The sequence below is a fragment of the Arvicola amphibius genome, chromosome 4, assembly GCF_903992535.2.
Source record: "Arvicola amphibius chromosome 4, mArvAmp1.2, whole genome shotgun sequence".
Classification (NCBI taxonomy): Eukaryota; Metazoa; Chordata; class Mammalia; order Rodentia; family Cricetidae; genus Arvicola; species Arvicola amphibius.
Window position 1 is genome coordinate 34,188,297 of NC_052050.1, and position 27,741 is coordinate 34,216,037.

At 44.4% G+C, this 27,741-nt stretch overlaps 1 protein-coding gene across 1 annotated transcript in view; it reads left to right on the forward strand.

The window, feature by feature from the left end:
- The window catches only part of Gdpd1 (glycerophosphodiester phosphodiesterase domain containing 1), a 35,515-nt gene extending 14,204 nt beyond the window's left edge, over nucleotides 1-21,311 (forward strand). The window contains exons 4-10 of the mRNA XM_038328820.1: nucleotides 2,726-2,771; nucleotides 7,261-7,379; nucleotides 7,919-8,008; nucleotides 11,852-11,985; nucleotides 16,887-16,946; nucleotides 19,503-19,554; nucleotides 19,897-21,311. Coding sequence (XP_038184748.1) covers nucleotides 2,726-2,771; nucleotides 7,261-7,379; nucleotides 7,919-8,008; nucleotides 11,852-11,985; nucleotides 16,887-16,946; nucleotides 19,503-19,554; nucleotides 19,897-20,019 — 624 coding nt within the window. The 3' untranslated portion in view covers nucleotides 20,020-21,311. The remainder of the gene's footprint in view (nucleotides 1-2,725; nucleotides 2,772-7,260; nucleotides 7,380-7,918; nucleotides 8,009-11,851; nucleotides 11,986-16,886; nucleotides 16,947-19,502; nucleotides 19,555-19,896) is intronic.
- Nucleotides 21,312-27,741: the final 6,430 nt, after the last annotated feature.

Below are 27,741 nucleotides of genomic sequence, written 5' to 3' on the forward strand. Positions count from 1 at the left end.
AAGGGAAAAGGATGTTTAAGTGTCTTGGCACGCAGCAAGGAATTTGCGTGGTTCCAGTGCATCTGTGAGGACCTGCTTTATCTCTTCCTTTAGGCAGAGTCTCACGTAGCCCAGGCTGGCCGTGAACTCCCTGTGGAGCTGCGGACAGTCTTGAATTTCTGATAATCCTGCTTTCACTTCCCAGATGCGCTAGGATTGTCGGTATACACCACTGCTGTAGTTAAGATTTCTATCACTGCGAGGAGAGGCCATGACTACAGCAACTCTTACGAAGAATACATTTAATCGTGGAGGCTCGCTTACAGTTTCAGAGGTTCAGTCCATTATCATCATGACAGGGAACATGGTGGCGTGCAGACATGGTGCTGGAGCAGTAGCTCAGAGTCCCACATCTCGCGGGCCACAGGAAGTCAACTGAGACACTGGGCGGTATCGTAAGCATAGGAAACCTCAAAGTCTGCCCCCATAGTGGCACACTCCCTCCAACAAGGCGGTACCACACCTCCTGAGAGCACCACTCCCTCTGAGATTATGGGGGCCAATAATACCCAAACTACCACAACACCGTGTCAGATTACATGGGTGTTGAATCCCAGGGCCTCAGAGACACACTAGGCAAGCACTCTGCCAACTGTGCTATATCCCCAGCCCCAAAATTACTTACATAAATATTTTGATAAAATTATACATCATCAAATGTGAAATTACATTGCAAATCAAGTTGTGTATTTGAGTCACATTTAACATAGGAGTTAGTTTTAGCCTTCCAGTGTAGGAAAGCATCATTTAAAAGTCTGGCCGGGCGGTGGTGGTGCACGCCTTTAATCCCAGCACTCGGGAGGCAGAGGCAGGCGGATCTCTGTGAGTTTGAGGCCAGCCTGGTCTACAAGAGCTAGTTCCAGGACAGGCTCTAAAAAAGCTACAGAGAAACCCTGTTTCGAAAAACAAACAAAAAAAAAAAAAAAGAAAGAAGAAAAAAGATTCCTTCTTCCCATATGACCCTAGCTGTGTCAAGTTACCATTAAAAAATAGCCAACACCACACACACACACACACACACACACACACACACACGTGGAAGGAAGGAAGGGAAACTAAAAGTCTGTTAAAGGGCCAGCGAGACAGCTGAACAGAGAAAGGTGATTGCCAGGAAAGTCAGACACCCTGAGTTTGATCTCCAGAGCCCAGATCAAGAAGCCAGGTGAGGGGGCTGGAGAGATAGCTCAGTGGTTAAGAGCACTGACTCTCCTTCCAGAGGTTCTGAGTTCAATTCCCAGCAATCACATGGTGTCTCATAAGCATCTATAATGAGATCTGGTGCCCTCTTCTGGGGTACACATGCAGGCAAACTACTGTTATGTAATAAATAAATCTTTAAAAGTAATCTGCATATCATATATTTAAAAAAAAAGAATTCAGGTGAAAGGAAAGAAAGAAATGAAGTGCCATGTGTCTGTGATCCCAGCACTCCGACCACGAGATGGGAGGTAGAGAAAGGAAAATCATTCGGGAGCTCAGGGGCCAGCTAGCCCCAAAAGCATGCAGAGCAGCAGAAACTCCAGAGGAGACCCTACTTCCAAATAAGTGGAAAGAGAAACCCAATTTCCAGAAGTTCTCTTCTGACCTCCGTGTGTGCTGTGGCACACATGGTGCCCACAGTTAGAGTCTTTTTAAATATCTGATTATATGAAAGAAATTTAATGAAAGGGGAAACCATCTGGACCAGCAAGATGGCTCGGTGGCTAAAGGCGTTCTGAGGCCAAGCCTGACAGCCGTGGGTTCTATCCCTGGAAACTCTCATGGAAACTCTGACTCCTGTGTTGTGCCCTCCGCACCGTGTGAATGCACCGCGGTATGCTCATGCTCACACACACATGCTAGATAAAAGTAACGAAACATTTTAAATCATATAATCTATCTATGGTCACAACAGTAAACACTAAACTAGTGTCTGCTTCTGTCCCCTGAAAAAACCTGACATTAATATGCTATAGTCTGTTGGTATACTCTGTTCATTTTCTATAGTTTTATATTCACTATTAATTATGTATGTTGTGCTTCAAATTCTGTAATGTAATGGGTGTGAGGGCGAATGCCTGTAATTACAGCACTCAAAAGTTGTGCCTCTACCTGACCTGGTGACACACACCTTTAATCGCAGCACACAGGAGGCAGAGGCAGGCAGATCTCTGAGTTTGAGGCCAGCCTGGTCTACAGAGAAAGTTCTAGGACAGCTAGGGCTACACAGAGAAACCCTGTCTCAAATCATCATCATTATCATCAACAACAACAACAATAATAATACAAATTTAGGGCCCAGAGAGATGTCTCAGCAGTAGGAGGGTCTTGAGTTCAGTTCCTAGCCCCCACATCAGCCAGTTAGTTCTTGGGTATCCAACACCTCTTGCCTTAAAGGTCATCTACACACACACACACACACACACACACACCAACACATAATTAAAAATAATAAAAACAAATATTTTAAAATGTGAGGAGGCAAAACCTTAAAAAAAAATACTATAAATTTAAGTATTCCAGATTTCTTGTAGGTGGTATCTAAGTACTTCTATCATGACTTTGCCTCTGGAAAGCTGAAGGATGCTGGGTTTAAATGTATGCTACGTCTTAATCTTTTTTAAAGATACTAAATCTTCGTCATGTGAAGCACCAAAGTGCTTTTTGGTTTTGAGAGCTAACCATTTTTCCATCGTATCTTTTTAAGGAGCTTCCGCCTTACCTGTGCAAACTGGATGTCCCCTTCCAGAGAGGTAACCTTGCTTTCTTATGGTTTAAATGCTGACGTTAAAGTATATTCATTTCTATTGAGAATCATAGTAGTTTCTTGCTAATAGTATTGCCCTCTAACCTGACCTCTGACCTGCAAGTCTAAAACTTTGATGACTGTTTGATTCTAAGACTATTTGGCCTAAAAATTGAACTGTATCACTTAGCTTAAAGTCACTTGACAGCTAATTGAAGCCTGAATACCATAATAATTATATGAATTTAGATTCTTGGAGATACCTTATACTTTTCAGCGTGTGAATGTAGAGCAGGGTGTGCGTGCTATGATAGTCTCAGTCTGTATCTTAAATTTGCTGTGTGTCCCAGACAAGCCTCAAACTCACAGTTGTCCTGCCTCAGCCTGCAGAGGGGTGGAGGTTGGAGATTCGAGCCACCATGCTTGATGACTTTGTACTACTACTTATGTATGTCTAAAGCTCAAGTCTGATGGCACTGCTGGTACTTATAGTAGCTGGCCATTAGAAATAGAATGGAGAATAAATAAATAAGTAAATGAATAGAAAGGGCCTCTTAAGCCAGACGGTGGTGGCATATACCTTTTTTTAATTTATTTTATTTATTTTTTATTATTATTTTTTTTATGGATGAGGCAGAGGACCACTATCAAACTCCAGTCACAGAGTCAAGCTCTACTGGTGTTAGCAAAAATCCTGCCATCTGTTCAATGTAGCACACTTCTGACTCTCAGAAAGTGGCATACACCTTTAATCCCAGCACTCAGGAGGCAGAGGCAGGCAGATCTCAGTGAGTTTGAGGCCAGCCTGGTCAAAAAAAGAAAGAAAGGAAGGAAGGAAGGAAGGAGGGAGGGAGAGAGGGAGGGAGGGAGGGAGGGAAAGGAAGGAAGGAAGGAAGGAGGGAAGGAGGGAGGGAGGGAGAGAGAGAGAGAGAAGGAAAGAAAGAAAGAAAGAAAGAAAGAAAGAAAGAAAGAAAGAAAGAAAGAGGAAAAGAAAACGAAAGGCCTCTTGTAGATCCTTTCTGATTCTGATATATTTGTTTAAGATTTTTTTTTTTTTTTTTTTTTTTTTTTTTGGTTTTTCGAGACAGGGTTTCCCTGTAGTTTCTTTCTTTCTTTTTTTTTTTTTTTTCTTTTTTTGGTTTTTCGAGACAGGGTTTCTCTGTAGCTTTTTTAGAGCCTGTCCTGGAACTAGCTCTTGTAGACCAGGCTGGCCTCGAACTCACAGAGATCCGCCTGCCTCTGCCTCCCGAGTGCTGGGATTAAAGGTGTGCGCCATCACCGCCCGGCAAGAATTTTAAAGTAGCATTTATTTATCTTATTTATTTATTATTTTTGGTTTTTCGAGGCAGGGTTTCTCTGTGCTTCGGAGCTTGTCCTGGAACTCTATAGACCAGGCTGACCTCGAACTCACTGAGATCCACCTGCCTCTGCCTCCCAAGTGCTGAGATTAAAGACATGTGCTACCACCACCCGACAATCCTGTTATTTTGTCGTCGTCATTGTTGTTGTGAGAGACTTTTTAAATTTTATTAGTTAATTAATTAACTCTGTGTGTGCATGCACGTGTGCATGTGTGTACACAAGCTTGTCATGATGTACATTCAGAGATCAGAAGACAACTTGTGAGAGTTGATTCTCTCCTCTGTCATCGTGTAGGAATTGAATCCAGGTTGTCAGGCCTGGTGAAGGCCCCTCTACCCTCTAAGCCACCTCACAGACCCCAGTGGGTTTATTCACACCCAGTTTAAAAATCTCTGTGCCTACCACATGAGATAGATTTTAAATTAGCCAGTGTAGGGCTATAAATATAGTTCAGTGGTAGAGTACTTGTTGAGCTAGAGTTGAAGGCCCGGTGTGGTCAGTCATACCTGTAATCCCAGAACTGGAGGTTGAGGCAGGAGGATCACCACAGTACAAGGTCAGATTGGAGTATGAAGTGAGTCCTTTTCTCCAAAAGAGCAAAGGTTGGCTCTGGAGAGAGGGCTCAGCAGTTAAGAGCTCTTGAAGCTCTTACAGAGAACCTGGGTCAGTTCCCAGCACCCATGTGGTTGCCTACAACTCCAATGCCAGAGGAAACTATGCCCTTTTCTGACCTCCAAAGACATGAATGCAGTACACACACACACACACACACACACACACACACACACACACAAACTCAGGTACTCACACATATGCATAATTTTAAATTTTAAAATATTCTTTAAACACCAAAAGCAGGGTAGGCTTAGGGGAGAGGAAGAAAGATAAATAAAAGGGGGGACCCCTAAAAGTTACTGGATATTTGTGAGACAGGCCAGCTAGGGCCACCATGTCTCAAAACATAAAAACAAAGAGCAGGAGAACAGGCTCAGTGGTGCAGAGTGATGGCTGTTCCTCCCAGAGCAGTTGAGTTTGGTTCCCAGCACCCACATTGGTTTGTTCACAACTGCCTGCCTCTAGCTTCAGGGGATTTCATGCCTCCTCTGGCCTCCTCCTGCCTCCTCCAGCACCCACAGGAAACACGCATGTGCTTACAGACACACAGATAAATTAAAACAATAAAAATTAATAATCGAATAAGAATGAAAGCCATCTATTTGTAAGGCAGGATTCAATCTCACGTGTGTCTGATTTGTCTTCACCTAAGGATCTTTAATCTATATTGATTTGAGGAAATGCTCTTTCGAGACAGGGTTTCTCTGTGTAGCCCTGGCTGTCCTGGAACTCAACTCTGTAGACCAGGCTGGCCTCGAATTCAGAGATCTGCCTATCTCTCCCTCTTGAGTGCTGGGATTAAAGGCATGTACCACCGCTGCCTGGCTAAGTATTTTAAATTTAAGTATCCCCATGCAGCCAGTAGGTACTGCTTTAATAACACAGAACTAGGGTGTCATGCCTACCATTTTTAGGTTGTTAGTAACAGAAATCAGTTTAAATTAGCTTTAGGAAGGAAATGAACTATAGGGGATGGAGATGGCCAGCAGCGAAAGTACATATTGCTCCTCCAGAGGACTGGGTTCAGCTCCCAGTACCCATGTGCGACCCTTTAACTACAGTCTCAGGGGGCCCAACACCCACACACAAGTGCATAAATAGAGATTTAAAAAATAAAAAGCAGATTTATTAGATAGATATTGGTGATTTTGACATTAAATGTAATACCCAGAGATACGAAAAGACCCTTGTATCAGCCCTTCCGTCTACTTCTCTTTGTGTGTCTTCACTTCTACATCTACATCTCTAACAAAGGTATTGACGTGTAATGTCAGACATGTTGGCTATGAAGTCATAGCAATCCTCCTGCCTCAGCCTCCTAAGTGCTGGGATTGCAAACATGTAGTACTGTCTTAGAGTTTCTGTTTCTGTGAAGAGACACCATGACCACAGCAACTCCTTCCCCGCCCCCAAGACAGGGTTTCTGTGTGTAGCCCTGGCTGTCCTAGAACTCACTCTGTAGACCAGGCTGGCCTCCAGCTCACAGAGATCCACCTACCTCTGCTTCCCTAGTGCTGGGATTAACGGCCTTGAATTCTTCATACTCTCTCAAGTGCTGGGATCACAGACATTCACCACTGTGACCAGTTTAGGCGGTGCTGGGGGGAGGGGTCTAACCCACCGTGACCTCATGCTGGACAAACACTACCAACTGCTCTGCATTCTTAGCCTAAGTTTTCTACATTAAAGAATGATTTTTAGATTTATTTTTTTATGTGTATAAATGTTTTCCCTTCATGTGTGCACGTGTACTACATGCCTGGTGCTTTGAGAGTTCAGAAGAGGGCATCAGGACTCCCGGAACTGGAGTTAGGGATGGTTGTGAGCCTCCATGTAGGTGCTGGGAACCAACTTAGGTCCTCTGCATGAGCAGCAAATCCTTCTTACCATCTCTCTAGCCCAAGTTTTTCCTTTTTAAACATAGGGATTTCTACATGATTTATATAGTCTGTGATAAATTTAAACTCATTTGTATAAATGCTAGATATCCATCCCAAGATTTGTTTGTTTGGTTGGTTGGTTTTGTTTTGTTCGGGGTTTTTTGTTTGTTTGCTTGTTTTTCCAAGACAGTATTTCTCTGTGTAGCCTTGGTTGTCCTTGACCTCAGATCACCTCCCTCTGCCTCCCAGTGCTGTGATTTAGACATGCACTCGGCTCCTCTCAATATTTTTTAAAATAGTAAATGCAGAATGAGTTTACTGATGAACTTAACTTCATGACTAAAAAGCCTAGGGGCTTTATACCTTTGTTCATGACTGGTTCCGGTTAATCATGCAATAATCAGTTTCTTTCTATGTGATCTCTTGGATCTGTGTTTTATCTATTAGCTTTGTTCTCAAAGATTTTAATGTTTATTTTATTTATTGTGGGGGCTAGGACTAGGTGGTCATATCTGTGTGTGTATATTTCATATGACCTTTCTTTCCTTTATTCTTGGTCTTATTTTGTCATGCACAACCATTAAGGAAGAGTTCTCCTTTAAGAATGGAAGTTACCATTTAAAACTCTTATTTTCTCAGCATGCAAGTGTGAAGGAAAAGATAACCGCATTCCACTACTGAAGGAGGTGTTTGAGGCCTTTCCTGAGATCCCCATTAACATCGACATCAAAGTCAACAACAATGTGCTGATTAAGAAGGTAAGATAGGGACATGGCCTCAGTAAGGTCAGGGCAGGTGACAGATTGCTGGTGTGTGAGGAAATGCGATATTCTGGGGATCAGCATTGTTTGATTTCAAAAAATAAGGCCGGAGTAGGTGAGAGGCCGATAGTGATCGAGGAAACTGGATAGCTGGGCCTCGGCACTGTCTAAAGTCATGCCCATAAAGGTCACCTCGAAACTTTCCTATGCCCTGTTTTCAGAGTGAGCTGGGTTATCCTGGTCCCGGATAACAGTAAGCCATCCTGACATTTCTGTAATTGACTACCAGTTTTAAATTGTTTCACTCGGGATTTGTTCATGTCAGATTACTGAATAGTCCTCTTCTAATACATTTTAGAGTGGTAAATGTAAATAAGTTTGCATTTCATAAAATAGTCTCAATTTACTCACCAGATTTTCCACAATATTATACTATCTATTGGCAGATAAGTGATTGTAACCCATTTTCAAAGTAAAATGATAGGGGTGGATTTACACATAGGCATATGTGTAAAGTTTTGAATTTTCCCGTGTAGGTCTCAGAATTGGTGAAGCAGTATAAGAGAGAGCACCTAACAGTGTGGGGCAATGCCAGCTCTGAAATCGTAGAAAAGTGCTACAAAGAGGTACGCTTCGGACACCCCGGATGCTGGCTCTGTGTCTGGCTCACGGGAACAGGAGTCGGCAAAACCCCCTCATCTCACAGCTCACGTGTGCTTGGAAGGAACCCGCCAGAGCTGCTCTAGGTGGCGGACTGCATCTGGCATCTTGTTTGTTGTGATACAGTCCAGGGGTCTTGGCTGGGTTCGTTTTTCTCTGCCTGTTAAAGAATTAAAACACAGAAAAGGTCTGAAGTACCCCAGGTAGCAGCAAGATGCAGAGAAAAAGACCCTCTGTAAAGTCGAGGTGGCGGGGTGGGATGGGGCGGGGCTCAGAAAGCTGACAATCCAGGGCCTTCCTAAGGCTTGGGACTTTCAAAGCCTCTGAAGAGTCAGTGCCCTCCTGAACTTCAGGATGGTTGATTAGGCTGCATCTGTTGTGTGAGACATCCTGATCAGGCGTCAAATTGTTTGAGCTAGTCCATCTGCAGGGGGCCTGCTGGTGGGTGACAAAAGCTGACAGGCTTTTGTCTCAAGTCAGGAGGCTGAGGAAGAAGCTGGCCATCTTGGAAATCAGCAGGTTCCTTACCCTAGTCGTGGCCCCTCTCTTCCCTGCCTGTCCGTCTGCGTGCCTACAAATCAGACTGGTTCACTGAACTGTATCACATGTGTGTGTAATTTCAAAACAAACTATTTTATTTTCCAAGTTGTTTGTGCTCTCCCCACCCCCCACTCTCGAGCCAAGGTGATGAGTGTTGCGTGGTGCACACAGCAGGACATCCCCCTTTGAAAATTTCCTGGTGTTGAACATGTGTCTGTCTGTCTGTCTGCTTTGTTTCTGAAGAGATTTTTCACTTTCCCTCCGGCCACTTTCACGAGCTCATAGAACTTGGAAATCAAATGCCAGAAAAAGGTCTTAGGAACTGAGGATTCCTTTATATTTTTGTTTATACACTTAAGTCATTTACTTGTGATACTGGTATTCAACCAAGCCCGACACATTTGCTGGATCATGCCACGCTACCACTGAGTTACATCCTAAGCCTGAGGCCCCTGTTTTAGGACAGATGAGATCAAAGTGTAGGGGACAATATCATGACACAAGTAGAAAATCTCAGATAGATTCAAAGAGGTCATTTAGGACAGTCCTTTCTTCTCAGCAGAAAAAACAAAAATACTCAGGGTCCAGCATGTCATGCCTGAGTGCAGCTGAGGCCCCATCAAGCCGAGTAAGTGTTCTTGATGAGCTCTGGGCCGTGAGGGCGGGCCCATGGGAGCTTGTGAACAAAAGGAGACCACAGAACTCACATGTTGGCTACACAGCTTCAGGTCTTAAGAACTCACAACTAGAATTTTTTTCCCTCATAGCTGGTCACTGTCAAATAATATTTTAAGGTATTAGCACAGGCAGAGACTGTGCTGGAAGCCTCGTGACCTGCTAGCATTTTCACACCCTCACACAGCTTTTCAAAAGACCATGATTGCACAAATGCCCGGGAGCCGGATCTGTCTTAAGTTACTGGTAAGGAATGTACAGCCACTTTCTTCAGAAGTAGAAGAGGGTTTGTTTAAAAACAAAAAACTAAATACACAGTTTCCATATGAATCAGCAATTTCATCTTCGTCATTCATCCCCAAACCCACGCAAAGGTAGAGGAGGAAGCTGACTTCACAAAGTTGTCCTCTGATTGCCACTCGTGACCCGTGCCATGAACAACCGTGTGCACACCATGCATATACACAAAAATAGCTTAAAAGTAAAGCTAGGTGTGGTGACATATGCCTTTAATCCCAGTGCTCAGGAGACAGAGGCAGGCAGATATATGAGTTTGAGGTCAGCCTGGACTAAAAAGAGCAACCATGTCTCACAAAACAAAAATAAAAAATAAAAGTGAAAACAAAAATAATTACTATAAGAAAAATGAAAAACTCAGCCTTAAACCAGGCTTGCAGTGCAGGCCTGTAATCCCAGCTACTCTTGAGGCTGAAGCAGGAGGATCAAATGGTCAAAGTAAACCTGGGCTACAAAGTAAATTCAAGGCAAGCCTGGGAAACTTAGCAAGACCTTCTCTCAAAATAAAAAAGTAAAAAAAGTTGTAGAACGCTTCCCCCAGCGATACTCAAAGCCTTGGGTTCAAACACAGACGTGCACACACACACTCAAAATGTTACATACTGATGGGATTGCTCAGCAGGTCGAAGTCCTACAGCCAAGCCTAAGGACCTGAGTTCAATCCCCAGGCCTCAGACTGTGGCAGCAGAGAGTTGTCTTCTGACTACCACGCACGCACCCCCACCCTCCAATAAATACATATAAAATTTGAAAAGTTACGTGCTGGGGCCAGAGAAATGAATCACTTGTTGCTCAAGCTTAAAGCCCAAGTTTGAGTCCCAGCATCCACATAGTAGGCATGAGGTTGACCTCCAAACATGGGCACAAGTACTGCCACCGCAAACAAACATTACACACAGAGGTACATGTACACACACACACACACACACACACAAATAGAAATGAATAAATAAGACCCTTCTTTTAAAAAGGATTGTATGCTGTGTGTTTCCATTTGTATAACATTCTCAAAACTGTAGATGTGAAGTGCAGATTGGTGGCTGCCGGGAGACAGGGACTGGAGGGGTAGGGAGTGGGCACAGTGTTGATAGACTATTCTGTAACTCATTTGTGGTGGCAATAGGAACCTGTACACAGACCACACAGAATTTACACACACGCACACACAGATGGAAACAGGGCAAAAGGAATGACACAAGAAAAACGATGCAAGCTGAATAAAGTCTGACATCTAATCAGCAGCAGCAGCACACCAGTGTCAGCTGGCTTTGGTCCTCTAGTGCAGCCCCGTCACATGTCACCTTCTGGAGAAACCAAGAAAAGCACACGTCACACTCTGCCTTCCTAACGCTCTGTGAGTCTATGGTTATTCCTCAATAAGAGTTAGATTCTTGTTCTCATTCACAAAATTCTGTTCATTCATTTTATAACAGGGTCTCGTGTATCCCAGGCTGGTCTCAAAATTGAGATCCCTGTGGCTCGGCCTCTCCTGTGCTGGGCGTGCGGTACACAGTGCTATACTTCATGTTCTCTACTCGATCCGTAACAGGGCAGAACAGTGACTTATCCGCAACAATATTGATGCACTCTAGGTGCTCTTTTTGTTGTTTTGTTTTTGTTGTTGTCATTTTGGTTTTTGAGACAGGGTTTATTTATTTATTTATTTTTTGGTTTTTCGAGACAGGGTTTCTCTGCGGCTTTAGAGCCTGACCTGGAGCTAGCTCTTGTAGACCAGGCTGGTCTCGAACTCACAGAGATCCGCCTGCCTCTGCCTCCCGAGTGCTGGAATTAAAGGCGTGCGCCACCACCGCCCAGCTAGGGTTTATTTATATAGTCCTAGCTGTCCTGGAATTCACTCTGTAGACCAGGCTGGCCTCAAACTCACAGAGATCCGCCTGCCTCTGCCTCCCGAGTGCTGGGATTAAAGGTGTGCACCACCACTGCCCAGCATGAGCTGTGCATTTTTAACGGGAATCAGATTTGTCTGGGTTTTTTTTTTTTTTTTTTGGCTGTTTTGGTGTATTTCTCCTAGTCTCTCATTCATACGTAACCAACAGACCCACGTGTTACAAAAGTTCCAGAGAGATTTCAGTGGCATCCATTGCTGCACAGGGCTCCAAAGTAGATAATCACTTATGGATTATGTACTAACTATTTCTGAGTTGTTACTGTAATGAATATTCATAATTCAGAAAGTGTCTGCAAGAGTTGTCAACATATAGTCTGGGAAATATATTCTGAGGTTTATAAAATGATCCTGCTTACTAAAGTAACATACAGCATCGTTTATGTTTCAGAACTCAGATATCCCTATACTCTTCAGCCTACAGCGTGTGCTACTCATCCTTGGCCTTTTCTTCACTGGCCTCTTGCCCTTTGTGCCCATTCGAGAACAGTTTTTTGAAATTCCAATGCCTTCTATCATACTGAAGTAAGTCCTTATGCATTTTACCGGTCACCCATTACTGAGTGCTCACGGAAAGGCTTCTGGTCATCCCCATCACTGTGGCTTGACTCTAGGTGCTTGGGATCGAACACAGGCCTTTTTGGTGCGGGGTGTGGGTGGATTCTCCCAGCTTTAACTTTGATCTTCACTGTAATTCACGCGGGGCTTAGCCCACTAAACTTAGGTTTGCTCTCACCTGTGCTGAGTGGTGCTCAAATCCCTAGGAGGTGATTTGATAATTTAGGGAGATGGATTCCTTTCTTGTGGGAATGAGTGTTGCCCTGTTTCCTTCTGCTGCTTCTCCTCACATCCAAGCACCTCCCTTCTGCAAGGGCCCACTGCTTTCCTGCCTCCCTAAAGCCCTTACAAGAAGCAAACCAATACCAGTGCTGTGCTTGGCGCTTCTAGAACTGTGTGAACCTCTTTTTAGGTAAAGAACCCAGCCTCTGACACTTTATTATAGCTACAGGAAAACAGACTAGAGCAAATATCAACAATTAAAAAAATAGACTTTCCCACCCCAACTATAGGCAGTTGACAGCTTCTGGGGAGAGGGTCAGCGTTCCTCCATGCTATAGCTACCTTCCCTGCTCTAGATCCTCTACTCCCAGGCTCATGTAAGCAGCCCAACTAACCTGAGCTTAAAAATAGAGGGAGCATGAACATAAGACAGGGGTTTAGTGGAAGGTAGAAATGGTCCAAAGGGAATGGGGATGGGGTAGAATAGTGGGGCATTAATGTGATCAAAGTACATGTATGCAATTTTCAAGGAATATATTAGCAATATTTTCAGGAAATTAACAGGTGTTTGTGGGACTTAGGATATATTTTAGTGGTTGCACTCTTGCTAGCAAATGTGAAACCCTTGGTTCAATCTCCCACAGAAAAAAAGAATTCTGATATCAAGTTTCTTAATATAATTAGATCATGTTTTCTTGGTGTGTGTGTATGTGTGATTAACCTCCGACATTGTTCCTCAGGAGCTGTCCACCTTATTTTTTTTTTTTTTTTTTTTTTTTTTTTTTTTTTTTTTTTTTTTTTTGGTTTTTCGAGACAGGGTTTCTCTGTGGCTTTGGAGCCTGTCCTGGAACTAGCTCTTGTAGACCAGGCTGGTCTCGAACTCACAGAGATCCGCCTGCCTCTGCCTCCCGAGTGCTGGGATTAAAGGCGCGCGCCACCACCGCCCAGCTTGTCCACCTTATTTTTGAGACAGGATCTCTGACTGGGACCTGGGGCTCACGGATTATTCTAGACTAGTTGGCCAGCTTGCCTAAGGGATCCGCCTGTCTCCACCTTCCCTGCAGTAGGATTACAAAGTGCACATTTAGTGTGGGCGCTGGGGATCAGGCTTAGGTTACCGTGCTTGTGTAAGCACAGCACTTAAACTGTCTGAGCCACTCCCTCAACCCCATGATCCCCAGCCAAGTTTTTATTACATTTACTTACTGTGTGTGTGAGAGGGCACTCTAAGTGTGCCACTGCACACATGTAGAGGCCAGAGGGCAGCCATCAACAATCAGTTCTCTCTTCTACCCCGTGGGCCATCAGATTTGGTAGCAAGCACCTCGCTGAGCTATCTCCGTGTCCCGTGTCCCCTATTCTCATTAGCTCCTGTTGCAGGCCATTTTCACTGTTTGAAATTCTTAGTGATAAACTTTTTACTTTATCAGTTCTCAATTATATTTGTTCAAAGTTTCCATGGATATCTCTTAAACAAAACAACTGAAAATACACACACACACACACACACACACACACACACGCACACACACGCACGCACGCACGCACGCACATCTCATTGGTGCAGCCCAGGCGACTTTAAACTCATGGCAGTCCTATTACCCAGCCTCTAGAGTGTTGGGATTTCAGGCATGCACGCTCCACCTTGCTCAGAAAACACTTGTCCGCGAAGAAGCCATTTTCATCTGCTGTACTGAAAGATTCTAACCATTCATTACTGAAGTGTTTAGCTTGTTCCTGCCTGGACTGGAGCACCACGTCCTCCAGATAGCTCTGTGCACTCTATAGGGAAGCAAATGTTATTGCAGGACAAACACAAACAGAGGATGCAGAAGCACTGTGATTACAAGGGCCAAGGAGGTGGCTCTGTTGGTAAAATGCCTGCTGGGCAAGTATGAGGACCTGACACCCATTTAAAATTAGGGTACAGCAGCATCATCTGCAGCTCCAACACTGTGGAACGGAACTAGGCAGATTCCTAGAGCTCACTGCTCAGCCTGCTGGACCACGCCAGTGAAGTAAAGGTCACAGAGAGAGACCCTGTCTCAAAGAAGAAAAAAGGAGGTGGAAAATGATGAAGAAAGATTCCACATTATCAGCTTCTGGCTTTCACGTGTAAACACACACACTAGCACAAGCACACATGGCATACACCTCACGTATATACACAGTGAGTATGACTTAAGACATAGAATATTATTTCTATTTGTTTTGATATTATGTGCAGAATCCTGGACATTTAATAAAATAATTAGGAGTTGTATTTAATGAGGTAATTAATATTTGAGGTATGAATCCCTTAGGTTCCTGAAATTTTGAACAGGGCTCTTCCATCTGGACCAACGTTAGAGAAAACTTTATTTATTTATTTTTAATTTATTTATTATGTATATAGTGTTTTGGGGCACCAGATCTCATTATAGATGGGTGTGAGCCACCATGTGGTTGCTGGGAGTTGAACTCAGGACCTCTAGAACAGCAGTCAGTTCTCTTAACCTCTAAGCCATCTCTCCAGCCCTAGAAAAAACTTTATACTGAGAGTTTCTGTTAAAAACAAAATCAGGCTGGGTGGTGATGGCCCACATCTTTGATCCCAGCACTTCGGAGGCAGAGGCAGGCAGATCTTTGAGTTCAAGACCAGCCTGGTCTACAGAGCATGTTCCAGGACAGCCAGGGCTCCAGAGAAACCAGGTCTGGAAAAATAAAAACAAAACAAAAGAAAGAAAATTGGAGATGTGGCTTGGTTGTTAGAGCTCTAGGCTAGTATCCATGATGCCCCAGATTTTATCCCAGAATTGCATAACCTGAGTGTGGTGCCATTGCGGTGGCTAGGGACATGGCCTAGTGGGTAAAGTGACTGCCGCCGAAGCATGAGGACCTGAGTTCAGGTCCCATGTGCCCATGTAAAGCCAGATGCGATGCAGCAGTCTGCAGCAGTAACCTACAGGCTGGTAGGAAACAGATTGATGATCCCTGGAGTTCAGTCAGCTTAGCCTGTGTGTGAGAATGCAGAGAGAGAGGGAAGGGGAAGGAGGGGGGAGAAGGGGACAGCAAGACTATCATCAGCAGAAGTCAGAATAGAAACTGAAGAGCACAGAAAGCCTGTTGGACAAGTGACAAATTCAGAGTGCAGCGAGAAGCCTTGGCCGGGGAGAGGTGTGGCAGAGATTTCCAGGCCTGTGGCTCTGCGGCTCCAGACCTCAGAAACTGGAAGAAGGCACTCAGGGTGGGGCTTGAATGCAGGTTGACCTTTCTTCCTAGGAAAGGTAATTTAAAAGCCCAGGGTTCAGATCTCCAAATACAGAAGCAGAAAGAAAATCTGTGGCCACCAGAGTGCCGCACCCTGTAACCCTAGCTCTCAAAAGGATGAAGATTGCAAGTTCAAGACCAACTTATGCTACATAGTAAGACTGGGGGGTCGGGGTATGCAAAGCGTAAAGGAAATTAAAGCTGCAAAGCCAGCATTAAAAGAAAAAGAGTCAGGGGCTGGAGAGATGGCTCAGTGATTAAGAGCACTGGCTGCTCTTCCAGAGGTCCTGAGTTCAATTCCTAGCAACCACATGGTGGCTCACAACCATCTGTAATTAATGAGATCTCGTGCCCTCCTCTGGCGTGCGGGCATACATGGAGGCAGACTGTTGTATACATAATAGATAAATAAATCTTTAAAAAAAATAAAAGAAAAAGCGTCAGTAGTCAGGTGTGGTGGCTATACCCGTAATCCCAGCACTTCAGAGTCGAGACCCTGTCCCAAAGGAAACCAAATCAAAATGGAAACAGCAGCAAGGCATCCAACTTTTGTCTTATATATAGATATTTAGACAGAGCCTCACTATTTAACCCTGACTGGTCTAGAACTCCATTTGTAGACCAGACTGGCCTTAAACTCAGAGACAGGTTCTCCCCGCCTCCATCTCTTCCTCCCTAGTGCTAGGACCAAAGATGGACACCACCACACCAGACACAGTGATGCCAATCCATAGAACAGTGTGGTTGAGTGTTTAAAATTTAAATTTTATGTATGGATGGATATTCTACCCATATATGTCTATGCACCACATGTGTGCCTGGTACCTACACAAGCCAAAAGAGGCTGTCAGATCCCCTGGAGCTGGAATTACTGCCATATGGGTTCCAGGAACCGAACCTGGATCTCTTTGAGATTGGCCAGTGCTCTTAGCTGTTGAGCCATCTCTCCATCCTTTTGTTGTTATTAAATCTACCACATAATAAATTTAACAAGCAGTACAGATGAAAAAAGATATGTCAAAACAAAAGATAAGATATAATAAGCACCAGGCCACTGGTAAATTAATTTTTCATTAGTTTTGTTTAGCTTTATTTGGTGTTAGTAAGTCAGTTTAAATCCAGTGGAGACAGAACCAAATTTCTATTATTTTTGTCCTTTGACAAGTATTTTTAAATTTTATTTATTGTTTGGTTTTTTTGAGACAAGGTCTCTCACTGTGTAGTTCTCTCTGTCCTGGAACTCACTGTGAAGACCAGACTGACTGGGAACTCACAGCAATCTTCCTGCCTCTGCCTCCTGTCTATCTCTAGGTGCTGTTTTCAGTTTGAATTTCTCTTGCTCTATCAAGCTGGTACATTCCTGTGTTCCTGATTCATACTTCTTTTGCTTCCCTTAGGCTGAAAGAGCCACACACCATGTCCAAAGGTCATAAGTTTCTCATCTGGCTTTCTGATACGTAAGTACTTTAATTAGTACTGGGGCTGTGTGTGTATTTTAAAGATTGTTGGGGTTTTGTTCATTTGTTTTTGTCTTGTTTTGGGTTTTTTCTTTGTTTGTTTTCATTTTTTGTTTTTTGTTTTTTGTTGTTTTTTTTTTTTTCGAGACAGGGTTTCTCTGTGTTGCTTTGGAGCCAGTCCTAAAACTAGCTTTTGTAGACCAGGCTGGCCTCGAACTCACAGAGATCCACTTGCCTCTGCCTCCCAAGTGCCAGGATTAAAGGTGTGCACCCCCACCTCCTGGCAAGATTGTTTTTTAATTGCTTGTGTATGTGTGCAAGCCTGCATGCCTTGTGCTTGAGGAGGCCAGAAGAGGGCATTGGATCTCTTGAAACTGGATGGAGTTAGAGGTAGCTATGAGCTGCCTAATATGGGTGTTAGGAATCAACCCTGAGTCCTCTGCAAAAGTAGCAAGTGTGCCTGGTGATGGTGGCGCACGCCTTTAGTCCCAGCCCTCAGGAGGCAGAGGCAGGTGGATCTCTGTGAGTTCGAGGCTAGCCTGGTCTACAGGGAGCAAGTTCCAGGACAGGCTCCAAAGCTACAGAGAAACCCTGTCTCAAAAAGCGTAAAAAAAAAAAAAAAAAAAGTAGCAAGTGCTCTTAACTTCCAAGACATCTCTAGAGAGAGATTTATATATAAATGTGTGTGTGTATGTTGTTTTGTTTTGTTTTGTTTTTCAAGAAATGGTCTCACTGTGTAGCCCTGGCTGTCCTGGAATTTACTAAGTAGACCAGGCAGGCCGGCCTTGAGCTCACAGAGATTCTCCCCAGCAATGCAGGCATTTAAGGCACGCCCCACCGTGCCTGGCTCTCCTTCCACCACATGGGTGCCGGGGATAGGACTTAGTAGGCTTGGCAAGCTCTTTTACCTCCCAGCCCAAGTCCCTGGCCCTGGTGCTGTATTTATTGGGTGTGACTCTCGGAGAACGGTGACGTCTGTCCGCACGTCGTTTGTGAGCAGGAGCAGGCCGGTGAAGCATTCTGACCCGCTTAATTGCTAGTCACAGAGCCTTAGTGGGAACCTGGAGGGACGATCCCTTCAACCGTGAGAAAGCCAAGCAGCTGCCTGTTCACTTGAATGATCTCCGTCCAGGTTGTCTAGCTAGTTACTAGCCAGATTGCAAAAACCACAGTTCCCGTCTACTCCCTTGCTGTGTCCACAAACCGCAGTCCACCACGAAGAGTGTGTGGCAGCACACGTGTGAGAGTGGGTAGTGCCTGCTGGCACATGTCTTGGAAAGATTTGCACCAGAACTTGACAACCACCAAAATGTAGTCCTGCCTACAAGGTCCTGATGCCTGATTTCCAGGAGTCTTAGAAAATTAGCCTTAGCTTTCCTGTATGTCGCAGGACTCTTTTCTTTTTGTATTTTATTCTTGTTTTAATTCCCAGTTTTCAAGAATACATTTTTAGGAAATTTTGTATGTACATTGGTGTTTTGCCTGCATGTTTGTCTGTGTGAGGGTGTCAGATCTTGGAGTTACAAACAGCTGTTAGCTGCCATGACAGTGCCGGGAATTGAACCCAGATCCTCTGGAAGAACAGCCAGTGCTCGTGATCCCTGAGCCATCTCCTCAACCCCTCAAGAACACATTGTAATTGGTAGTAAAGCTCATGATTGCTAGATTTTCATATTTAATCACTGTAATACATGTAAATGGATAGGAATAGCATTAACCTGCAGGGGCTGGAGGGATGGCTCAGTGGTTAAGAGTACAGACTGCCCTAGCACAGTGTTTGGTTTACAAAATCCCTGTCAGACTGCTTGCAATTTCCTGTAACTCCAGCTTCAAGAAATCTAAGGCCCTCCTCTGGCCTCCACATGCACCTGCACTCATGTGCTCACATATCCATCTACACAGACACCACACACATAGTCAGAATTTAAAATAAAATATTTTTTACAAAATATTATCTGTAATTTTCAGTATGACTACTTCCCATCTTGTTTCAGTGATTGTAGTTTAAAATCATTTTCCATAGATACAGAAAATTACAATTAATAGACATACAAAAATATATGGGATGGAACTGTAATGGCGCAGAACTTAAGTTGAATTTTCAACCTTAACTTGGAAAGTTGGGCACAGGAACAGGGCTTGCTCACTCTCTCATTCCCGCTCCAGCAGGCAAAGGGAGGAGCCTCCACTTCATGGAGGTGCTGCTGCAAGGAGAATGGTCTTGTGAGCATCCATTGGCCCCAGAGCAGTCTCTGGGTGGCCAGCAGTCAGAAGTTAGGAATTCTGGGTGTGGCCTTTTGGGAGAGAAGCAGCTAGATCTCTGCTGGTCAGAGGTCAGATAGGCCAGCCTGGGTTACATAGTGAGACTGTCCAAAAAGAAAGAAAAGAAAATTAATTTGTAACAGCCATTATTACGTGAGATGTTTGCTTATATTGCTGAAGCATTGGGATTAAACCAGCAATTGTTAAACTCTACAAACTGACAGAGAAGACGAAGGTTAATTCTAGTCCTGAAGATGAAGATGTGCCTGAACCTGCTGTCTTCTTTCCTTCTAGCTTATTAATGCGGAAGGCTTTATTCGACCACCTCACTGCCCGGGGCATCCAAGTAAGTCTGGGCACTCGTTTGACGCGAGCCACAGTGCAGGGTTTTCACTCTGTCTGAGCTCTGACTTGGATGCTGCAGCTGTAATGAGGACCGTCTGCTCTTCCTTGCAGTTAGTGACAAGTCGCCAGCTAGATTCCTAATGTAAACGAGATCAGTTGAAGTCAGGGGTGGGTAGTGTGTATCTAACGAGGAAGTGGAATTTCTAAAAAAGAGCTTAGTGATTTCTCAAATTTACAACCTTCATAAGGGTTCCCTGTAAGTGTGCAGAGACCATGGTGGGTAACTATAAAATCGCTTTCTGTTTAACATTTCTTCTTCTGTTTCCTAAACCCCAATTTCCAGGTGTATGTTTGGGTTCTAAATGAAGAACATGAGTACAAAAGGGCGTTTGACTTGGGGGCCACTGGGGTGATGACAGACTACCCGACAAAGCTCAAGGATTTCTTAAATAACTTCTCAGCGTGAAACGGTCCTCAGCACTATTCAAGGGCAACACGACGTGGAAAGAGCCGAGGAAAGGTGTGTCCGCAGTGTTTCCCTGAGGCGTCCCGAGTGGTAGCAAGGGTTAACCAGTCAAGTTTTCATTACCTCATTTTAAAACCTATGTGGGAATGTAGAAACTTCTCTATACTATATATTTTTTTGCAACAATATTACATATTTTACAGTGGTAACTTGTTCTGAACGATAACTGGCTATGAGACCTAAGTAGATCCCTCACATATCAAGATGATTATGTGATGATGCAGTATTCTATTGGAAATCTAAATTCAAAGACTGAGGCCAAGTTGGGCATTAGCCGTCACTGAGAATAAGATCAACTACAGTAAAAGAAGATTATTGAGCTGGGCTTGGTGATGCACTCAAATCCCAACACTTGGGAGGCTGATGAGTTCAAGGCCAGCCTGGGCTACATAGTGAGCTCCCCTGACTTTAATTTTTTTTTTTTTTTTGTTTAAAAGAAGAAGAAGAAGAAAATTATCGAAGGCCATTGGAGCCTCTTTGAATTGTCCGGTTATGTCGAGGTGCATTTTAGTTAAAGGGAAATGCGGTGGAAGAAGAGCCCTACAGTAGAAGTTTAATAGTTGACCAGGTGTGTGCTGTCAATAGAAGGCAAGCCCAAGTAAACAGCTCACTACTCACGTGGAAATCGCCTCTGTGGGCTAAAACAGACTTCGCAGTTGCGATTCTTAATGGGGACGCTCTGTGTGGAGTCTTTTCAGGTGTTAGTGCCGCTGCGTCTATTTTTTATGTCTTCGAAAATAGAGTTTTTAATTGTAAATTAAGAGAAGATCCAATTAGTCATGTTTTTGTGTTTCCTCTAAAGAAATACATGATTCTTACCTTTCGGGCTTGACCTGACTGTTTGAACCTCCACCTCGATTGTGATATCGCAGTCCTAGTAAAGGTTAAGGCGGTGGGAGCGCAGCCCCCTTGTGGGTGTTTTTAACGTGAGCCACCTGCTCTCGATCTTCAGGAGCTCAGTCTGCTGAGGATCAGATGCTGGCAGGCTTCGCCACGTTAGGTGTCACTTCTGCTGCTTTCTGATGGGACTTCATGCAGACCTGTTTCTAACCTGTGTGACTGATTTCCCATGATCTCAAATTGGGAGGTAACTATAATATAGACTAATAAGCATCTTTTGCCTAAATTATGTCTCTCGTGTGGGGTTTGCTGCGGTGGCTGTGAAGGATGGGCTTGCTCTCCCATCCGTTGCTTTGTTGTTTAAACTGTAATAAAGTTTTCCAAGAATAAAACGAGGGTCTTGATTTTCTTTTACCTTTGTAATTCCAGTGTGTTTTGTATAATTTTTCAGTTAATGAGGTAATTAAGGAATAAATGAATAAGCCAGGGGTTCTCACTAGTATAAAGAAAATAAAGGAAAACAGAATTATAAATTAGGAAGTTACTTCTTGCTTGGATGAAAAACTTGTGCAAACTAGTCTATCAGAGCAGACTTTTACTCTTTATCTATCTCTAAGGTTTCATTTTTGTAGCCTAGGCTGGCCTCGAACTCACAATGCTCCTACCTCAAGCTCTTTTTTAAATTTCATTTTTTATGTGTGTTTGTATGATGTGTGTGTGTGGGAGGGTGTGCTGTGGTCAGAGGATAGCTTTGTGGAGTTGGCTCTGTCCTTCTGCGTTCCGTAGGTCCCAGGGATCAGATTCAGGGTGTCGGTACCTGCAGAGCCATCTCACAGGCCTTGCCTCGGCCTCTTGAGTGTTGGAACTACAGGCCTGCCCCACCACACTAGGCTGCCCCACTAATGCCCCATACCGAACATTGAACCCAGGACCTCACACAGAAGAGGCAAGTCCTCTGCCATTGTATTTCTAGTGCTCTCTGTTTTATTTTATTTTTGTGACTAAACTACTCAGGCCACCCTGAACTCACTCTATATCCCAGTTACGCTTTGAGCTTTGAGTCTTTTTGCCTCAGCTTCCCCAGTGTCAGGGGTTACAGATTTACAGGCTTGTGCTACCATGTCCAGCCTGTGCTACCAGGTCCAGCCTGTGCTACCAGGTCTAGCCTGTGCTACCAGGTCCAGCCTATGCTACCAGGTCTAGCAGCTGATTTTTTTAAATTTTAAAAAATAATTCTTTTTTCTGTTTTATTTGTTTGGGGTTTTTTTAGACATGGTTTCTCCGTGTAACCCTGGCTGTCCTTAAACTCACTTTGTAAACCAGGCTGGCCTCGAACTCAGAGATCTACCTGCCTCTGCTTCCCAAATGCTGGGATTAAAGGCGTGCTCCACAATTGTCTAGCTGTGGTCTATTTTTAAATTTTGCTTCATTTGATTCAGAGCACATATTGCCTCTTATGTAAAACTAGCACATATTTTGTGGCAGTCAGTAGAAATTACCCAAAATAACAATCATGTTTATAAAAAATCATGCTCGTGGGACTAGAGAGATGCTTGGCACTGAGAGCACCGGGTTCAGTTCCCAGCACCCTCATGGTGCCTCTCAACCATCCATAACTCCATCTCGAGACAACCCAGTGCCCTCTTCTGGCCTGCCATGACACCAGACATGCACACAGACAAGCAGACAGAACACTCATATACATAAACAAATCTAAAAACAATTCTTTTCTAAACCATGCTAGGCTAGCGGACGATTTCAGGCTGAGGGGACGGATCAATGAGTGAAATCTTGCTGTCCTACAGTTGAGATAACCAGCAGCCAGCTAATCCCAGCCTCAGGATGGGCTCTCCTGAGCGAGCTGGCTAGTTAGATGAGCCCAGTGGGAGCTCAGGCTTCAAATGAGAGTCACCTCTTCAATATAGAGAGTGGAGAGTGATGGAGGACGGTGCTCGGAGCCAGCCTCCGGCCTCCACTCCCATGCGCATCCATGCAGACACAAGTACACATGTGCACATGAATGAACAACACAAATGCATAATATCTACAACAGCAGATTTGATACTCGGTACCAGAAAGCATCTGAATACTGCTCTCCTGTTGGACTATCATGTTGTAAAAGAAATTAAGGTTATGTCTATAATATCATGGTAGGTCTGTAATCCCACTATGAGGCAGGGACAAGTTGTTCTCAGCTGCAGGAGACTTCTCTTAAAAAAAAAAAAAGTGGGGGCTGGAGAGATGGCTCAGCGGTTAAGAGCATTGCCTGCTCTTCCAAAGGTCCTGAGTTCAATTCCCAGCAACCACATGGTGGCTCACAACCATCTGTGATGAGGTCTGGTGCCCTCTTCTGGCCTGCAGGCGTACACACAGACAGAAAAGTGGCTTATCATGGTGGCACACGCCTTTAGTCTTAGCACTCGAGAGTCAGCCTGGTCTACACAGCAAGTTCCAGGACAGCCAGAGCTACATAATAGACCCTTGTTGACAGAGGTTACTGTCGTGCCCAATCCCACAGCCGTTCAGTCCCAAAGAAACACACAGAAGCCTACATAATTAGTAGATATGCATATTTCGAGCTATCTTTTACATCTTAAATTAACCCATTTCTATTATTTTTTTATTTTACCATGAGGCTCATGGCCTACCAGCAAGGTTCCGAATGGCAGCTACATGGTGTTTCCTTGACCCTGCCTACTCTCTCCTCTATCTGCTTGGAATTTCCACCTTGCCCTATTCTGCTAAGCCACTGGCTGAAACAGATTTATTCATTAACCAATAAAAGCAACACATATACAGAAGGACCTCCCACACCAGACCCTGTGTCGAGCGGGGGGGGGGGGGGGGGGAGGGGGGGGGCCGATGAGATAATGACTTACTGAGTAAAGGCACTTGCTGTACAAGGTGGAAGGAGAGAACTAACTCCACCAAGTCGTCCTCTGATCTCATGAATACCCTGGGACGTGAATGCACCCCCTCCACACATAACGCGTGCACACATGAGATAAAAGGGAGGCAGGCAAGACGGCTTATTGAGTAAAAGTTCTTGGTATTGGAGCCTGCTGACCTGAGTCTTGAGTCCCAGAACCCAGAGGGTAAGGAGAGACCTGACTCCCACAAGGTTGTCCTCTGACTTCCACACACATACTAATAATAAATATAATTTATTAAATGGGCTTGTAGCTCATGAGTAGCTACCATAAATGGGGGAGTCCTGGGATTGATCCCCAGCAATGTAAGAAGCAAAAAAATTAAAAAACAAGACAACGGCAGGTCTACAGCTGGGCATGGTGGCACATACCTGTAATCTCAGTCCTGGGTGGGCCCCAGGTCAGGAACACTGCAAACCCAAGGCCTTCCTGAGCTGCACTTCGTAGCTGACTCTGTTTTTTTATTTATTTGTTTGTTTTTATTTTTTGATTTTTGAAATTTTTTTTAGTTTTTTTGAGACAGGATTTCTCTGTATAACAGCCCTAGCTGTCCTGGAACTAGCTTTCATAGACCAGGCTGGCCTTGAACTCACAGAGGTCTGCTTGCCTCTACCTCACAAGTACTGGGATTAAAGGTGTGCACCCTCACCACCCAGCTTTTTTAATTCTTCTTCTTTGTCTTCTTCTCCCCCCCACCCCTTTTTTAAAATTCCTTTTCGAGACAAGGTTTCTCTGTAGCTTTGGAGCCTGTCCTGGAACTAGCTCTTGTAGACCAGGCTGGCCTCGAACTCACAGAGATACATTTGCCTTTGCCTCCCGAGTGCTGGGATTAAAGGCGTGCGCCACCACCGCCGGCCCTTCTCCTTCTCCTCCTCCTCCTCCTCCTCCTCCTTCTTTTCTTTTCTTTTTTCTTTTTCTTATTTTTATTTATTTATTTATTATTTTTGTTTTGTTTTTCGAGACAGGGTTTCTCTGTCTGTAGCTTTGGATCTTGTCTTGGCACTAGCTCCTGTAGACCAGTCTGGCCTCATAGAGATCCACCTGCCTCTGCCTCCCAAGTGCTGGAATTAAAGGTGTGCGCCACCACCACCAGGAGGACCGTGTTTTAAAAGAAAACAAATGAAACAGAGCTGGGTAGATAGCTCACAGCTCAGCTTTGAAAGAACCCACATCCAAAATAAAACAAAATACAAACAAAACCAGCCATGGTGGCCCAGACACTGAATCCTGGCACTGAAGACACAAAAGACAGATTGATGCCCAAGGCTTGTTCCCCAGACACCCCAGCCCAGTGGCTGAGTCCCAGGCTAATGAGAAACACCCCACACACACCCTATTCAGTTAAATCAGCATGTTCCAATATGTAAAACCACAATATAAAACTGTAGAGAGTCGGGGGCTGGAGAGATGGCTCAGAGGTTAAGAGCATTGCCTGCTCTTCCAAAGGTCCTGAGTTCAATTCCCAGGAACCACATGGTGGCTCACAACCATCTGTAATGGGGTCTGGTGCCCTCTTCTGGTCTGCAGGCACACACACAGACAGAATATTGTATACATAATAAATAAATAAATATTTTAAAAAAACTGTAGAGAGTCCTGCATGTGCCATGTGAGTTTCCCCCAGATGTACACACACACACACACACACACACACACACACACACCACACACACTCACACAGGGAGAGGGATGCTAATTGGAAAGAGGAAAGAAATGATTGTGAATTAAATTATTATGTATAATTAATATACTCTTCCAAATACAACATTATTTAGAAGGAGAAGTATTAATCCTTTTCCTTTCTCAGTGTCCTGTTGACTCTCATATGCCAACAGATTTCATTAAAAATAAACAAATCAAAAGCCAGACACTGTGACAAGTGCCCAGACACTGTGACAAATGCCCTAAGTCCAGACACTGTGACAAATGCCCAGACACTGTGACAAGTGCCCAGACACTGTGACAAATGCCCAGACACTGTGACAAGTGCCTAGACACTGTGACAAATGCCCAGACACTGTGACAAATGCCCAGACACTGTGACAAGTGCCCAGACACTGTGACAAATGCCAAGACACTGTGACAAATGCCGAGACGCTGTGACAAGTGCCCAGACGCTGTGACAAGTGCCCAGACACTGTGACAAATGCCCAGACACTGTGACAAATGCCCTAAGTCACAGCCCTCGGGGGCAGAGGCAGGCAGACTTCTGTGAGTCAAGGTCAGCTTGGCCTGCAGAGTTCCAGGACAGTCAGGGGTGTACAGAGAAACCCTGAAGTGAAAGAGAGCCTACAACTCACAATCCCAGAGAACCTAGACAACAAAGAGCACCCTAAGAGAGACATATATGGATCTAATCTACATGGGAAGTAGAAAAAGACAAGATCTCCTGAGTAAATTAGGATCATGGGGACCATGGGAGAGGGTAGATGGGGAGGGGAGAGAAAGGGAGGGAAACAGAGAAAAATAGCTCAATAAAAACAGTTTAAAGCTGGGCGGCGGTGGCGCACGCCTTTAATCCCAGCACTCGGGAGGCAGAGGCAGGCGGATCTCTGTGAGTTCGAGACCAGCCTGGTCTACAAGAGCTAGTTCCAGGACAGGCTCCAAAGCCACAGAGAAACCCTGTCTCGAAAAACAAAAAAAAAAAAAAAACAAAAAAAAAAAAAAAAAAAAACAAAAAAAAAAAAAAAAAAAACAAAAAAAAAAAAAAAAAACCAGTTAAAAGAAAAGAAAAGAAAAGAAAAAAAACGAAACCATGGTCTGGGAAACAGAGTGGAGGAGGACAATGCCCTCAACCTGTGGAAAAGGTGTTTATCAGCAGATCCCCAAATTGGCAGTGAGAGAAGGAGGCCAGGGCTGAGAAAGGACCATGGCATTTTGTTCCCCGGAGGCAGCTGTGACTGGTTCCTTTGTTTCTCCCTTTGATGGAACTGATACCAAACTACAAAGGGAAGAGGCTATGGAGTAGCTCTCAGTGAGGCCTGTAACACTTAGTCAAAGAAATAAGAGAGCCGGGACATTTGAAAGGGCAGCAGTGTGGTGTGTTCTGAAAGTAGAGGCTTCTGAATGTGTGGGAAAGACCTAAGGAGGGAGGGTTGTGTCAATTCACCTTTTAGCTAAGACTTACCAGGTTATAAGCCTTCCACAAACACTGATGAATGCCTGCCTCACCAGATCAGTGGATTTCAGCTGTGAACCATCTGTAGAAAACCTGCCCTTGATGCTTATGGCTAGGAGAGGAATCCAGATGCTTTGGCAGGAGTACTGGGGACCGAATCCAGGAACTGATGCTTCCACAGCATTAGACCCTATAGCTGAGCAGCATCCCCGGGGCAGAAACAAAAAACAAAAACTGAGGATAAATGATAAAACAAGGGGCAGGAGGATTCCTGTGAGACTTTATAGCAAGTTCCATCCCAGCGACAGATGCACAATGAGACCCTGCATCAATGTATAAATGAAGAAACACACACAAGAGGATAAAAGAGCTGAATCAAGTGGAGCTGGGAGAGGTCTCTGATGCCCCCTTTCCTACAAGGATTTCAACTCTTTGGACGTGGTGGAAGCTGTAATCTCAGTGCTTGGGAGTTGAGTCAGAACAACAGCCCCAAGTCTGAGGCCAGCTTGATCTACATAATTCCAGGTCAGTCACAACTATTCAGCAAGACCCTGTCAAAAAACTGGGAAGATGGCTCAGAGGGTAAAGTGTTGCAGGGTATTTGTTTACACTGTGTGAAGAAAGGTCATTGTGACTGGTTTACTAAAGAGACGAATGGCCAGTGGCTAGGCAGGAGAGAATAGATGGGACTTCCAGGGAGAGAGAGGAACTCTGGGAAGAAGAGAGGTGGAGAGATGCCAGCAAGACATGGAGGGAGTTGGACATACAGAATGG